We start from the raw sequence: 16983 nt of genomic DNA, 5'->3' as shown, positions 1-16983 counted from the left end.
TGGTGGCCTGAGATTCAGACTGTCAGAGTTGTGTTATGCAATAAATCGTTTTCAGCAGAAGTTATTAATCCAATTTTGGCTGTAGGTTTTTTTTTTTCTTTAAATAGACTGTAATCAAAGATAAGGGAGTTTGGGAGAAGTAAAATTCTTCATGAATAAGCATTTTCTGTCACTTTGCTTGAACCTGGGAAGCCTGTCAGGCTAAAGAAGCCTTCCTGCTTGAAAAGCTTTTAATTTAAAGGAAAGGTAAGGGAAACATCAGTCATGCATGTTCAGTTACGTTTGATGCCTCTCCTAAGTTCTTAGTAATTTGTTTTGTTTCTCTTGAGTATATTTCTCTGTTTCTCTGAGTATATTTCTCTCTTATCCTTCCTTTTTTTTTGTGTGCTTAAATAATGGTAATTAAAACATTTTTTACATTATTTTATGGATGAGTATGGAGATGATCTGAAGGAATTCTAAAGTCTTATTTGTTGTCTTTTTTTAAAAGAATTTTTTCTATTATGAACTTAGCTGACATCAACCCATGAATATTTCATTGAATAGAAAAGGCTTCTATGTAACTAAACTGTTAAATAGTTTTGCCTATGTGTTATTCTTTGAATCACATAATCCCTTGCTTTCCCACAAACCAAATGATACTTTGACAATATCTATCTATATCTATATCTATATCTATATCTATATCTATATCTATCTATCTATCTATCTATATGTCTCTGCATTTTCTGTCTAACCAGATACGGGGAATATGATTCATTTTCATTACTTATGATTGGTCACTCTATTGATCAGAATTCTGTAGTCTTTCAGACTTTATTTTGGTTATTTATAAATTGTTCTGGAACTGCTCACTTTGCTCCATTGGTATGAGTTCATGAAGTTTCAAAGGTTTCTATGAATCGGTCTGGTTTATCATTTCTAATCGTTTATTTATATTTTTCTATCATATTTTGTTAAGCCAACCTTTCTATAACTTTTGGGGCCAGAAGTCCTAAATTTGGTTTTATTTGAACCAAATCAGAAGCCATCAATGATAGATGCCCTTCTTCTTTCTTCCTTCTCCCCCCTCCTCCCCTCTTTGCTCTCTTCTCTCCCCTCCCTCCCTCCATTGGAGAGGAGTCTGGATAACTTCCTTGGTGAAGGAAGTTTCTTTCTTATCAGCAAATGGTGAAGAATAGTTTAACAGATTCAACTATTATCGGATTGCATCTGCACTCAACAGTGGTCAAGTCACCACATTTAACATCACTAAAAGCTAGAAGGAGGGGGCAAAAAGAAAGTAAAATTGTATGTTAGGTTGTCTTGAATAGAAAAATAACAGATAAGAAACAAAAAAGTAACCATCTCTCTTTTCCTTGGTTCATATTTATCCTTCCAGTCAGCCTGAAGAAACTAAAGCAATTTTTAGTCCTAGGTTTTCCCAGCCCTTTTGGTGTGGATAGTAGAACAGAGAATTTGCATAAAGTACTTATTTCATTTCAAACACCCCTCATCAGTCTTTTATACCTTATCTCCCTCTTCTCCCCCCCATCCCATCTTAGTGTAATTGGCTTCCCATGTACTTAGATGCTAACAGATGATGATATTTGGACTTCAAGATCTGACCCTGCTCAACCCTCCAAAAAAGAAAAAAGAAAACACAAAAATTATTTTAATTAACTCCTTGTAGATTTGTGTTGCTAGTTGAGACTGACCTTTTGAGTTCTGGTTTTAGGAGTACAAGAAAATCGATTAAACTGACAGTGTTAGTAGAGGTGGCATTTAGGGCAAATGCTACCAGTAGTGAGCTTTGAAGGGTCAATCTAATTTTGATAAATGAGGAAATTTAAACTTCTTTCATCCTCTAAGTGAAACTGTGATATTTTGCCACTTCCCTCCCCCAACTTAGGATCTCAGTTTTCCTTTAAATGTTTATCTTGGCAGAATGAAGTTTGGGAGCGTTGGTCATTTTGTCTAAATTTGCTTGCCCCTTCTTCCTTTTCCCCTTCCCTCCCATCCAATCTTTTTTAAGCATTGGCCATTTGGAAAGTTAACATCAGTACTTAGTGAGGGTATCAAGTTCTATTAAATGCTACATTTTCTTGCAGACCGTTTTTATAGTTTTACATGGAACTTAATGCTGCATGTAACTATATTACCTTTCTCTCTCTGTTGATTTATGATCCTGGATATAAACTAAACCAGATCAGATACTTAAAATCGCATGGAAGATTTTTGACTTAACTCAAAATACAGGTGTGCATAAACCTTCAAGGGCTTAATCTCAATGTGGTTTTCATATCAGCTTCTTTTTCATTTGAAGCTTGTAGAGCAGGGCAATTTGGATGTCTTTATTGATTGTTTTGGCTTCTCTTTGGACATGAAGAGAAATTGTGGGACCAAATAAGTCTTTATTTAAAACATTAAGAAAATAGGCATGGGGAACCAGATTAAGCCTTTTGACAAACAGGGTGAGAATTCCTGTACTAATAATCATTTCTCTTTCCACTCTTTCCCCCTCCTCCATTGTGATTTGGTGAATATTAAGTCAGGTAGTGTGATATTGGCCTAGTTAGGTATGAACTTTAGTTTCTTCATCTGTGAAATGGGTCTAATAATTATATATCACTTTTATAAGGTTGTTTTGAGGTTCAAATTGTGTGGCTCAGAAATAGTGAGTGGTCACCATTTAATTAAATGCTTGAGAGATCTCTATGAGCAAAGCAAAAGTTTATTGTATCTTCTCTTGAGAATTTGGAGTCCCTCCCATCGAGCAAGCAATCGAAAGGAGGAGGAATCTTTTAGGACAGGTTTGAAACTTTAAAATAGTCCCTAACACAGATATCCCTTCACCACTGACCATCATCCTCATTGACTGAGGATCTTATATTGTAAACTCAGGAACTACCCAACAAATTGAACTTGATTGGCTTCAATCAATGCTCAAAGATCTTCAGGCCTACTCAAACTCTGAAGTAGGTGAAGCCTTACTTGATTTTCACAACTGTCTTGAAAGATCTCACCTCATCTTGTTCAAAATGACAAAATAAGCACAGAACATTGCAAACCTTGAAACATTTTCTAAAGGTCATCTATCCTCAGTTTTGTTGAATGTTAGTGCTTTGTTGTACTAATCTGTTAGGTATTCACTCTGGATTGTGTGTTCTAAATGCATTCCTAAAGACATAGATGACCATCTTACCGGTGAATTTGGCATCCCTGGTACTGGAGGGCAGCCTATTGTATGAAGATTTTCACCTCTGTCATGATTTAGTGCAATTTATAGCTTGCCTCATCAATAGTCTGTTTTTTAAAAGCTTCCAAATAGGTATTCAGATAATAAATTATAAAAACTCATGATGCAGTTATGGTATATCAAATCAATTAATTCAGTTTTTAAAGCATAGCGTATATAGAAATATATTTTGTACTCCCTGTAGATTTATCCACACCAACTATTATAGAAAACCACAATATTTCATTTCAGGCTTTATTTAAAGAACATTGATTTGATTTGATACATCAGTATATCAATTCAGTATTGGGGACAAAGTATAGAATGTTATACCCACTCTCCTTTGAATTTGTGCTGGTACCCTCTCCCTGCCCCCAACAAACTAACGCAATGGAATTTATATTCTTTCTATCTGATGTAATAGGCCCTGGAGCATTGGGCCTTTGTCTGGAACATCTGAATTCAAATTCATGCTCAATTGCCAGCAGCATGACCCTGGGCAAGTCAGTTAATCTGTCAGCTAAAAAATGAGGTTGATAGTAGCACCCCATGTTACAGAAAATCTAATGTTCTTTGCATTGTATCTGGCACATAATAAATGTTTATTATTTCCTTTCATTCCCTTCCCTTCACCCTTCTATCTTTTTTCTTTTTTTTAAAGAAGAATAAATTAAATCCTCTTCTGGTTACTCAGGTATGATTAAAATTCAATTCCCTTAAGTTAAATCAATGATTGTCATTATAATGATTATCCCTCTCCCCCTCCTCCCCCCCTTTTGGGCAAAAGATTGCCAATTTCTTCAACTATCTTTTGGTACTAATTGTCCCCAGTACCCTCCCTACATATTGTATATTTGGTGGTAATAGCTGAATTTCAAAACAGACAGTCTGAGTTTGAATTCTATCTATTCCCTCTTTGTGAAATCAGTTTTCTTCCAGACTTTCTCATTAGTGAAACAGGGGACTTGGGTTAAATCACAGAATCGTTAAATCACAAAATTTTGGAGTTTTCATGTGATTGCTAAAAGGGCCTATCATTTAAATGGTCCAGTAAAAGCAGTAAGGCACTTTGTTCATGTGTGGCTCAAATTGGTGAGTGCTCACCATTTAATAAAAAGCTAGAGAGATCTCTAGGCGCAAAGCAAAAGTTTATTGTATGTTCCACTCATTGGGCAGGCAATGAAAGAGAGGAGGCACCTTCTGAGACAGGTTTTACACTTTAAGTAGTCCCTAATGAAAACACCCCTCCCACCACTGCTCATCATCCTCATTGGTTGAGGATCTTACCTTCTAAATGTGCAACTCTGGGAGAAATGAACTTGGCCAATAAGTACAAAGTTGCCTATATTTGATTGAAGTAGGAAGAGAATGATGTCATGGGAAGATAGCTGGAAGGGGACTTAGGTATGCCCTTAAGTCAATGCTCAAAGACCTTCAGGCCTATTCCAACTCTGAAGTAGATGAAACCTTACTTGAATTTTACAAGTGTCCTGAGAGATCTCACCTGATCGTGTGCATTTACATCAAGTTATGCAAGAAACTAAAATGTTTCCTATTAAATTTTCAAAGAACCATTTTTTTGCCATCAATTTACCAATCCTTTAAAAGCCACTGTACTAGTAAAAACAAACAGAACTTTTCCCTCCCCTCTTGTTACATGGGAGACCTGGGTACTTGAGTTTGAGGAGTGGGATTGGTAACATGCCATTATTCACATCCTTCTTTTGTCTTCTTACATTGTAAAGTGGCAAATTAGATCTCCGCCCACCCTCACCCCCCCAACCTCTCCATCTCATTCCCAGTAACTTGATTAATCCAATCTTTGTGAACACTGCACACTTTGCTAAAGTGCTGGGCTTGGAATCAGAAAAAATCCAAGTTTAAATTCTGCATCAGACCCTTAGACATTGCGGGCAAGTCACTTCAACATTGTCTGCCTCAGATTCTTAATTTGTAAAATGGTAATAATAATATCCCTGCCAGTGTTGATGTGAGGATAAAATTAGAAAAATATTTATAAAGTGCAATATAAATGCAAGCTTTTATTTATTACTTGTGGAAGTAAAAATCTACTCCAGTCGTGTAAGCAAGACCATCTGCTGCAGAATTGTTAGAGAACTTTGTTCAGAGAAGGGAGAACTTCATTATGATCTGGAGAAAGTAGCCCTTTAATATTTCTAGTAAAATTATTTCTTGCTTTTAGACCGTTCTCTGAGATATGTTTCAAATACCACAGGCAGAATACAGTTTTAGTTCAACGAATGTGTCTTAAAATTTCCCTTCTAACATATTTGTGGTGCAAAAAGCAAAAGGGGGTGGGGAGAGTTAAGTTCTTGAATAGAATGTTTCAGGTCTTAATTTACCCAAAATTTTAGCTTAAATCATCTGAGGTCTTTTGCCCAAGTAAGTTGGTCAGCATGCTTTACTGATATGAATATATGAATGCAATTGTTTCATGAAATATTAATTATATTTTGTAAATGTACTTGAAATGGGTGGAAGTTTTTAGGAAAGCATAAGTTAAATGATTGCTTGTAGTATAGGGTTTAGGCCAGCAAGTTTGTTCAGTTTATTCAGCCTGGTGGAAGTTGATAAGCCAAGATAATAGCAAGTCATTTATAAAGTGCATCAATTTTTATAAAAACAATGAGGTCTAGATTGGCAGAGTGATTTGCTGGTGCTTACATAGTAAGTGAAGGCTCAAGGAGAGATATCTGTGAGTACATTTTTTATTCCTGCCCATCTGGCTTATTATAGCAGCCTGCAGGCACTCCAGCCATAGCTGTGGAAGACCCAGAAAAGAAAGTTTTTAACCAAACTTTTTGACCCTGTTAAAATGGTCTGACATCAGAAACTGACATCACCAGTGGGAATGACATTTAAAAAGAGTCATCACCATCTGATTTTTCTCTTCAATCTACTTGTTGCTGAAACTATCCATATGTTGCTTCATTAGACTAATAAGCTTTAATAAGTCACTCACTTACTCACTCTCAGTGTTTTTCCAAACTTTTTCTTACCTTTCCCTGGGTTGCCCCTCATACTTCCTTCTCACACTTTATCTTTTGCATTCCCGCTGGCTTGCTAGGCCTTCCCCCTTACCCTGTCCTTCATTCAGGGAACTGTCAAGCAAAATGTAAACTTTTGTAATGTAAAATGTAAAACTTTATTTCTGTGTCCTCTGTGCCTACCACTGGTCCATATACATATGCACTGTGTATTTATATCTGATGCTTAATAAGATGGCTATTTTGAGAAATGATAGTGAAAAATTTTTTTTTGACAGAAAATTTGTGATTTTTACTGAGCTTCTTAGGATTAAAATTTCTCTTGTTATAAAAAGTAATGTTCTGATGAAAATAGCTTAGACAAAGTCACATTGTGGTGGTAGCTTTTAGGCAAAAGATATTTCTTGTACAACATCCAGCCTTGGGAAGAGTTTTCTTTTGCATTGCTTTCCCCACCTAGGAGGAGTGAATGGGTAGAAATTTTCATTGGATTACATGGAGGTATGTTTCTGGAATACCTTCATCTTTGGTTTATGTGTCTAGGAAACCTCTCCTAGGCAGCCAAGGAGGTGATTCATCATGATTCTGCAGCCCTAAAAATCAGTTTTATTTTTTAATATTTGTGAAGGATCATCACCCCAGACTCAAATTATTACCTGTTTGAATTCTGTTTTTGAGGTTTGTGGTGTGTGTGTGTGTGTGTGTGTGTGTGTGTGTAGGGGGCTGAGAGAGATGAAGGGGAAAAGTGTGACCTGGGGTGTTAAATGGTTTCACTCCTTTAGGTGGAGGGATATATAATCAGAATCGAGACAACTAAAGAGCACCCTGGAGGGTCACCTTCATTGCAATATTTAGAATCTACCATTTCCATAATCTTTGCAGTAGGTTTACCTAGTGGTTTGGGTAAGCCACTTTATAGATAGAAAGTTAATGTTTTGTTAGCAATTCTATTTTAGGATTAAAAAAAAAATCCTTCATGCTATCTGGCTTAACTTACCTAAACCCATGATGGTTGACACCCTGTATCCCCCCCCCAAAAAAGTTTTGGAGATGTTTTCTAGTAATTGAGGTTTTGATGAAGGGCCCAGTCAAAACATTTGAGTACAGTTATTAGTAAGTTCATGTTAAAGGTATTTTGGACTTGTAAAATTTATTATCTAGCATGGCTGCAAGGATTGTATTCCTCCCTGTAGTGCTGTAATGTATGGAGTATTCTTAGTCAGGAAAATCCAAATTGAAATTCAGAGCAACACCCTGATTAAATTTTTTTTGTGTTTCAGTTTTCTCATTTGCAAAGTGGGGTTGGGCTAGTTTGCTCAGTACATGGAATGCCTGACCTGAATTTAAATCTGGCTTGAAGACATATATTAGCCGTGTGACTGTAAGCAAGTCACTTAAACTGTTTGTCTCAGTTTCTGTATCTGTAAAATGAACTGGAGGGAAAAATGATATCACTTCATCTAATATCTTGCCAAGAAAACCTCAAATAGGGTCATGAAAAGGCTTGTTCATGAGGATTAAATGTGATAAAATATCTTGTCCTTTGTTCTGGAAGAGAAACCTTGACATCTGGAAGGTGATGTCATGACTTGCAAGTGAATTGAACTTAAGTGAGGCAGAGGCAAATTCAAGAGCCTCATTCTTTCCTTTTGGAAACCCATCTGGGTATATTATGTTTCTTAATTGTGCTATTAAGAAAGTCGATTATCAGGACTGGACCTATAACTTCATTATTATAGAGAACTTCCAGGTGAAGAAGCTTGCTCTACTTGTAAGTTGACAACTTCCCTGTTACCTAGGACTTCAAATGGTAAAGTAACCTCAGATTCCACAGTTAATATCTGTTAGAGATGGGACTGAAATCTAAGTGTTCCTAGCTTTGAGGTCAGCTCTGTCCATTAAACCATGACAGACTGATTTAATTTGATTATAATGTACAGTCTTTTTGAAACTGCTAAATTATTTAAATTCATATTAATATTCATTATATTCAGTTTTCTTTTTCTCTGTTTTGTCTTTTCCTGGATTTGGTATCAGGACCATATATGAATTGTAGAAGGAATATGACAGGATCTCTTCTATTTTTTGCAAAAATAATTTGAATAAATTAATTTTTAAATGTTTGCTAGGATTCACTTACAAATTTCTCTGATCCCAGTAATTTGCTTTGGGAGTTCATTTACTGTCTTGTTTTTCTGAAATTCATTTGTTTAAATTCTCTTTCTGTTAATTGGAATATTATCTTTTTTAGAAGATTCAACCATTTCTTATAAGTTGTCAATTTGAGACCTATAATTGGGCAAACTAGTTTCTAACAATTCATTTATTGTGAAATCTCTTTTTTAATACAGATGATTTGGTTTTGTATTTCTTTTTTGAAAAGTTAGACTGGTTAATGATTTAATGGTTAGAGTGCTGGGCCTAAAGTCAGGAAGACATCTTCCAAAGTTCAAATCTGGCTTCACACATTTGCTATCTTGAGCAAGTTATTTAACCCTCTTTGCCTCATATGTAAAATGAGCTGGAGAAGGAAATGGCCAACCATTCCAATATCTTTACCAAGAAACCGCAAGTGAGATCCCCGGGGAGTTGGACACAGATGAAGTTGATTGAACAACAATAGTGTTTGACTCCAGGGCCTGGATTTAGCCCACTGGGGTTCAAATAAATATACTATGTGCCTTTTCTTTTCTTTTCAGTTTGGTTAATCTTATGTTTGATGTTCATAATTTCTATTTTGGGAAACTTACAAAACTACCTTTTGTTTTCAAAGGAACAATTTGAATTAGATATCCTCAAAAATCCCCTTCACTCTTAGCCTAGCAAGTTGTTCTCTTTGCCATGTTTACCTGTTACCTTTTTCTTGAGTTCCTGTTCTATTTCTTTACCTTTCTTAGTTCTATCAGGTGAGTTACCCACCCCTTCATCTCAAGATTTCTCATGTCATCCCCACTTTTTCTTCAGTCACACGTTCCCTAAGCCCCTATCATCTCTCACATGGTTTGTGATAATAATAACAGTAATAATGGCTATATATTTATATGACATAATGGGCAAAGAAATTTACAAATATCTCATTTGATCCTAATAAGCCACCTTGAAGAACCAGATGCTTATTATTTGTATATGGAAAAACTAAGGTAGTCAGATTGTACAGAGTCTTCTTTTTAAGGCTCTATTTAAACTAATGTCTCCCAGACTCCATGTTAAGCACTCTTTCCATTGCTCCATCTACCTGGACTTTATGCATTGTAACCATATTTTCCTAATGGGTTAGGATCAGTATTTCTTTCTTAGTATTAGAGGAGAGAGATTAAACTTTCAAAAAAGAGGCATTTTAGCAAATAGGTTGAACCAAATACTTTGCTAGGATCATAAGTGTGAAAGTTACAGCACAGGAATGCAGAGGCCATCTAATCCATACCTTGTATAGAATCTTTGGAGGTCCTTATCTCTAAGGTAAGGCTTTCCCTGCTTTATTCACTTTTTAGTGTGGTACTTCTCCTCCTCTTGTGATACTTTCTATTTGTAGATACCTATTTCCGTGCTTCTTGTCTCCCTAGAGAATGGAAACTCTTTAAGGGAATGATGGTTGAATTTTCCCCCTCTCCCCCCTATCTTTATATTCTCAATATGTAACACAATATTTGACATGTAGTAGAAACTAAAAAATGCTTGGGGGTGGTGGTGTGTTTTTTAACCTCCCCTTGTTAAAAGAAGATGCTTTAGAACTTGTTAGTATTGGCAATAATATTTCCTTTTTTTTTTTTTTTTTTTTTTTTATCCAAAACAAATCTTGGTATTCCTGATTATCAAGCATTTAAGGAAAATTTTCTGTGTTTAATAGGGTTTTTTTTTTTTTTTTGGTTTTAAAAAAAACCCTCTTGAGAGAATGGATGTGGCCATATGGTTGCTTTGCTGCCTAGATGACTGACATGCCCCAGCCTCCATCCTTCTATGTTGTAATGCTTTCTGACATCCTGGATATGGATATTGGACACAGTTCTTCTTGAGAAATTTTCTTGAATCTGAATCTGAAGAGTTGCCTAGTTCTTTTAAGTAACCTTCCTTTTTTCTTTTCTTTTCTTTCTTTCTTTTTTTTTTTTTATTCCCTCCCCTCCACTTTCCCCTCTCTTCTTTCTTTATTATTTTTAGGATGACAGTGATGGGATTCCCTGGTCAGAAGAAAGGGTGGTACGCAAAGTCCTTTATTTGTCTCTGAAGGAGTTCAAGAATGCACAGAAGAGACAGCATGGTGATGGCATTAATGGGAGCCTGAAACCGGTGAATGGTAAGTTGACTCTTCTCTGACACAAGAAGGATTTCTCCAGTCTTAATAACCCTACTGAATTTGGAGAAGTAGTTGAGACCTTGGAAGCTCCCTAGGAGAAAATCTCTAATTCTCCCTTCCCTTCTCTATGCTGATGCTTTCCCGAGGCACCTAAATTTGTAAAATTGTGAGTAGGTAGGGTGTTCCAGTTCAGAAGGTTTTTGTTTTTATTTTTAAATACTGTGGTTGTTATAGATTTGATGGTCCTCTCCCTGTTCTGCGCCGTTTCTCCAGCTGAAGGCCACATCCTCTTCCGTGGACAATGGTGGTTGCCTGATAGAAGTTTTATGATCTGTCTTTAATGAGCCAATCCACACTCCAGACAGCCCGTTGTACCTTCTGTTGGAGGAACATTCTCTTCCCTACCTGTCCAAGAGCATAGAGTAAAGCACAAGCCTGCATCTGGAATGAATGCCACCTGTTGTGACAACTACCGGTGTGGGAAACACCTGGATGTTTCTTGTTGCCCTTCACAGCTCAAAGATTTATGTATTTAATTTACATTTTTGAAGGCACTTCTCTGTGTGTAGTTAGAAACTGGTCTATTAAATGATATGCTACCTCTCAGAAGATTCAGAGAAATCCTGAAAAGACTTCTTGCACTTAATATGTGTCCCTGTGGGACTTTATTCTGACATCCTTAATTGACATACATTGTGGTTGTTAGAGAGAGAAAGAGGGAGAGGCAGAGGGAAGGAAGGAAGAGGGGGTTGGAGGGCCGGAGGCTTGAAAGTTGTGGATTGTGTCACCTTCAGTGACAGTAGCTTCAGTTGGATTCCCATTGCTCCCATATTTGTGGAGAAGAGGGAGAAGCTTGAACTGAAGGGTTGGTTTGTTTTTGTAGTAAGTAGGAAGGAGGTCAAGTGACTTAGTAAATATCATATGTAATTCCCTCCCAGTCTGTTAGTTTTACAGAAAATTGCCTGCAACTCTCTTACGGGAAAGATGGCCTATGATTGCGCGCGCGTGTGTGTGTGTGTGTGTGTATACACTGGCAAGGGAGGAAAGTGCTAAAGATGTCTCTTTGACTGTTAGAGTTTCACTTCTCCCACCTCATTGAAAAGTGAGAAGGGAAAAGTGAAAAGGGAAGGAATAAGCTAAGCAGAAGGGAATACGGAAACTGGGAGGGAAAGGGGTAAGATAGGGGGAGGAACTCTAAGGCGGGGGGGAGGGATACTAAAAAGGGAGGGCTGTGAGAAGCAAGTGGTGCTCACAAGCCTAATACTGGGAAGGGGGGGGAAAGGGGAAAGAAGGGAGGAAAGCATAAACCGGGGTTAACAAGATGGCAAGTAATACAGAATTGGTCATTCTAACCATAAACGTGAATGGGGTAAACTCCCCCATAAAGAGGAAGCGGTTAGCAGAATGGATTAAAAGCCAGAATCCTACAATATGTTGTTTACAGGAAACACACCTGAAGCGGGGAGATACATGCAGGTTAAAGGTAAAAGGTTGGAGCAAAATCTACTATGCTTCAGGTGAAGTCAAAAAAGCAGGGGTAGCCATCCTGATCTCAGATCAAGCTAAAGCAAAAATTGACCTAATTAAAAGAGATAAGGAAGGACACTATATCTTGCTAAAGGGTAGCATGGATAATGAAGGACTCTTAGAGTTTCAGTAGGATCACTGCAAAAGAGCTGATTATATGTGCCTCTTCTTGTGATGTGGAGATGTGGTGCTTTTATGCTTTTAATGGTCTTGCATCTATGAGATTGCAGTATGTTATGAAAGGTAAAAAGGACTTCAGTTCAAATCCTGCCTCAAGAGCTTAATTGTTTTGTGGTCCTATACATTCCACTTAATTCTCATTGAACCACAGTTTCTTATATGTCAAATGGGGATAAATTAGTCAAAGAGGCTTTTAGTCTGTACCAGGAAGTGTTAAGGTGATGATAATGATGATAGCAGCTCACAGAATTACTAAGGGTCAAATAAGCTAACAGTGAACTGATGTTCCTCACAATGTATATCTCCAATTTTGTCTGAGACAGTAGACTACCTTCCTCTTGATCGGGATGCAGGTTTGAATTAAATCCTTTTTTTAGGTATAAGTTTTATACAAATAGAAATACCTAAAGAAAGAGCACCATGAGGGCCTGCGTTCAAATATGGCTTCAGACACTTAACACTTCCTAGCCCTGGACAAGTCACTTAAACCCAGTTGCCTCTTAAAAAACTAACACAGAAACAAAAAAAGAATTATTCGAGGATAGAGAGGATAATGTGTATATATTTTTTCTACATCTTTATGTTAAACCTGAGTTATACATGGTTTGAGCTTTTTGAACTCAGTGTCTGGCCTAGTTATCTGATGCTCAACCCTGGACAACTTGACTGGATGATAGGATGATACAACAATAACTATATATTCCCTCCCTCTTAGATATAATTTTTGTTTTAGGATAGGGAGTGGAAGTGGGTGAAGGAGAGCTCCATCATTGGAGACCAGTAGCATGTCAACCACAGATGTCATGCAGACTTCAATAAGTCTCCTTTTGAACTTTGGAGAGGAGGGGAGGGAAAGAGGAAGAGGTTTTCTTTAAAATGGAGTTACCTATGAAGCGTTCAACAGCCGGGTATTTATGATAAAGCAAACACTGAATTTCAGCAAAGCAATAGAAAACATTCATTCAACATTGACTACTGTGGCTGAAAAGAGCTCCTTCCAAACCCCTGTCTCCCTGCCCCCATACCCTCTTACTAAATGTTGGCAATTCTGAGGAAAGTTGGCAAAGATATCTCCATAAAGACTGCTGGAAATTTAAAAAAAAAGTTTTTAAAGAGTTATTTGTGTTAAGAATAATCAATCTGGCCCCTTCCCTTCAAAAGAGGGGTGGGTGTAATTTTGAATTTTGTCCATTTCAGACATGAAGGTTTATTTTATTTTATTTTTTTTAAGTTTTGATATGCCTCTTTTGTTTCTTTTTGTTAAAATTTAATTAGTTTTTCTTCAGACTACCAAGAAACTTGGTCATTTGGGGGGACATATTCTGCCTAATTTTTTTTTTATTAATTTTTAGTAAATAAGCATACATGTTTATAGGATCTGTGTGTTTAGTTTTCAGGATAATGGGCCTTCTAGACAAACTCCTTACTCAGCTTTCTATTGTTACCCAGAAAGAACTTGTTTTACTTTCAAAAACAAAAGAAACAAGACTGAAGGAGAGTGAAGCGGCTGTGTACATCCTTGGTAGCTAAATATATATAAATATATATATATATAACTAATGCTAGACTGGTCCCAGAACCAGGGTGGCTAACTTATCACTGAGATTGTCATGATACAGATTAGTGACCTATCCCATTTGAGATTCTTTTCCAGATTGCTTATGAAAGTTTTTTCTTATTAATTTTGGGATTTGTTTGTTAATCAGGTTTTGCAGTTTTCCTGTTTGGTTTCATAGACCCACATTCTCAGGCTATAGAAGGACTTCTGCACTTGTATAACTTATCTTTGTTCACTTTTTATTTGTATTTTCTCTATGTGAGAAAATGGAAGCAGGAGGAGGATGTTTCTTTTGTTTCAGGAATGCTTTATCATATGAAATGGGATATTTCCCCTTGTATTATTGAGATGTAGAAAGCCAAGAGTATTGCATACATGCAGTGTTGTGGTTAGTTCGTTTATTACCATTGTTTTTCTTTCTCAACCCTATCATTTTTCTGGTCCATTTCCCCCAACCCTAAAGTTTGTATGACAATACCACAGAAATATTTTAATTAATGATAAACCCAAACATGAAGTATGTTTTAAAATTTTGAGAATAGAAAGAACCTTTGGCATCTAGAATCTTGGGTCTAGAATACATAAAATAATTTGATGGTGAAGATTTCAAGCTTTAAGTATGTTGATAGAAAATATAAATATAAAATGCTATTGTATATTACTGTGATAAAGAAGAGGAGAGCATATTTTGGATCAAAGCAGAGCAACTTAATGTAATGTGTACATTGAACAAAATGTATACATAATTTTATTTTATTTTAAAGTTAGGATGCAAATCCAGGTCTTCTTGGATTAAATCCAGTATTCATCCTACAGGACCATGTAGTACTGTCCCTGCCTTTTACAGATGAGGAAACCAGGTCTAGTGAAGTACAGTCACATAACAAGCATCAGACTGAAAACAGAATCAAAGTCAGCCACTCTTTGCTGTAATTTCAGCATGTGTTACAGTTGAAAGTAATTATGTGACAATAGTTGAGGTAAATAATGAGGTACAGTTCAAAACAGTAAAAAAATTTTTTTGTTTTTAGCTTAAACTATTAATATCTCTATATAGACTTGTGCAATGGTGAATATCTCATGATATACAGCTTATTTTTAAAGAATCATATATTACATTTAACAATAGTGTCAACACTTGCTCTTTGTGTCTCCATTTTTTCTTTCCTTTTTCTTTTTTCAGTCTTTCATGTGTTCCATTCTTCTCATCTCTATTTGTCACTCACAACAACTCTGCCAGTCAGGCCCTGTTGTTCTCTCTACTTTAGAGGTGTCCTTATGCCTGGGGTCACACAACTAGTCTTGAAGTAAATTTGGATTTGGCCTCCAATCTTAATCCAGTCAGACCCTCTCATCCTTGCACCCACATAGGTGCTTTGGCATCAGAAATGATTTGTCATCAGCTTTCTGGAGACATGACTCGTCATTCCTTCAAGTTCTTGAAAGCAGTTTTCAGATTTTGAATATTTGTCATTTAAAAGATTGTGTGGGACACCTTGGCAGAGTGTTCCTCTTCAAGTCATTCCCACTTATGTTATTGCTTGCCCATGTATAGACACATTCTTTTGGCGTAGATTAATTTGCAGTCCAGTTTTACAAGTAACTAAAACCTCAACCTTATGTCTTGTGTGAAATCCTGGTATATCTGTGGTGGGGCTGGCTGTCAGCATGATTTTCACAGTGTTAGTTGCAGTAACAGCAAGTTTTGTTGGCACAATCCTGCTGCCCAGCTCCAGCCAAGTAAGACAGAGTGAGCACTCCCTATCCTAAATCCCTCTTGGGAATTCTACAATGAATGGAACTTAGTGAGATTTTATTATCATAATTATTATTTTTGTCAGAGTTAAATCAATTGGGATCATTTACAATTTTTTAAAAAAATTTATTATTATTATTATTTTTTATTATCTTTGTAGGACATAGAGCCAGGGTTACAAGCTGTTGGGAAGAATAAATGAGAAAAGGAAAATCTGTAAATTCTGGGGTCTTTTTGGAAGGTTTTGCTTCCTGCCACTGTTTCCAATGTGTTAACTTCACTTCAGAGTTCTGGGAAGGGGAAAATGCATCTGAGATTACCATAAATTGAAAATGAGGCCTTCTTTTTCAGGGCTTAGTGCTAATGACTTTTTTCTCTTTTGCCCTCAGAGCCCTTGGCTGCTAGGTCCAAAATTAGGGACACTTAAATAATAACATGGTACACAAATAATTACACAGTAATAATGGGTACACATAATTATAGACTAAGTGAAGAGGGAGTTATTAGCTATATTTGAAATTTGTTTACTTTCTATAAATAGCATCTAAGATCCAGCAGCTCCTTTGGTCAGACTAAGAAATCTTGACTAGATTGCAGAATGAAGTTGCATCCCATTTCCTGCTGTCCTAGTAAGGTCTTAGTAATTGCTTTTTTAGGGTAATGTGAAAAGGACAAGGAAAATTTAGGAACCTATTAAAGAAATGTGAACTTAAACATAAGAGTAGGCAGCAAAACATGTAAGATCCTGAAAGTGGCAAGAATAATTTCTTAATTCCAGCATTTATAGGTGGCTTTGGTGTAATTAATTGTAGTTGAATTGGTAAGCAGACAGAACTTGTGTTTGCATCTCCTTTCTCATGCATAGGCACAAGTGATTCATTCATTGTTTTCATCTTTTCTCCCTGTCTTAAGTCTGGATGGGTAATAGCGGGATGCTGATTTTTTCATCAGTCTTGTAGACTAAGTACTATAATAAGTTCAAGAGGAACTTTTAGCCTGGCTTTCATACCCTTTCTGGTCATAGCCCCATTTTTATAGTCAAGGAATAAAGTTTCAGTCACTACTTTATACTTAAATAACAGCATCTAATAGAAAGCTAAAATTTTCATTTTGTTTCCAGGCTTTTTGAATTTGTAATAGCTATTCTGAAATAGAATTTTGAAATTCTTCATACTTCTAGTCTCTCTTTTATGTCCATCAGATCCTCTTTCAGCTAGCATCTCTGCTTTTTAGAACTCTTCTTCTTCCCCTCTCCTCCCCCTCTCCCTTTCCACCCCTTCCATTCCCATCCTTCCTCACCTCCAATATGGTAGTTTCCATTTGCTACATTTTAGTTTTATGGCTTAGAAAATGCCCTTCTTGGACAGTTTTGAGTAAGGTAGGATGGAAGTACACAGTGGTGACGCAGCTTTGTCCAAGTTTTTGATCTGACGTGACCCTGAATTT

The 16983-nt window shown here is 36.5% G+C and overlaps 1 protein-coding gene across 1 annotated transcript in view; it reads left to right on the top strand.

Moving 5' to 3' along the window:
- Positions 1-16983, top strand: part of JARID2 (jumonji and AT-rich interaction domain containing 2) — a 312614-nt gene that overhangs the window by 123850 nt on the left and 171781 nt on the right. Inside the window, exon 2 of the mRNA XM_051970653.1 lies at positions 10381-10516. Coding sequence (XP_051826613.1) covers positions 10381-10516 — 136 coding nt within the window. The remainder of the gene's footprint in view (positions 1-10380; positions 10517-16983) is intronic.

This window comes from Antechinus flavipes, chromosome 1 (genome assembly GCF_016432865.1).
Source record: "Antechinus flavipes isolate AdamAnt ecotype Samford, QLD, Australia chromosome 1, AdamAnt_v2, whole genome shotgun sequence".
In the NCBI taxonomy this organism is placed as follows: Eukaryota; Metazoa; Chordata; class Mammalia; order Dasyuromorphia; family Dasyuridae; genus Antechinus; species Antechinus flavipes.
Note: the sequence above shows the minus strand (reverse complement) of the source record. Positions and strands in the feature narration are given on the sequence as shown.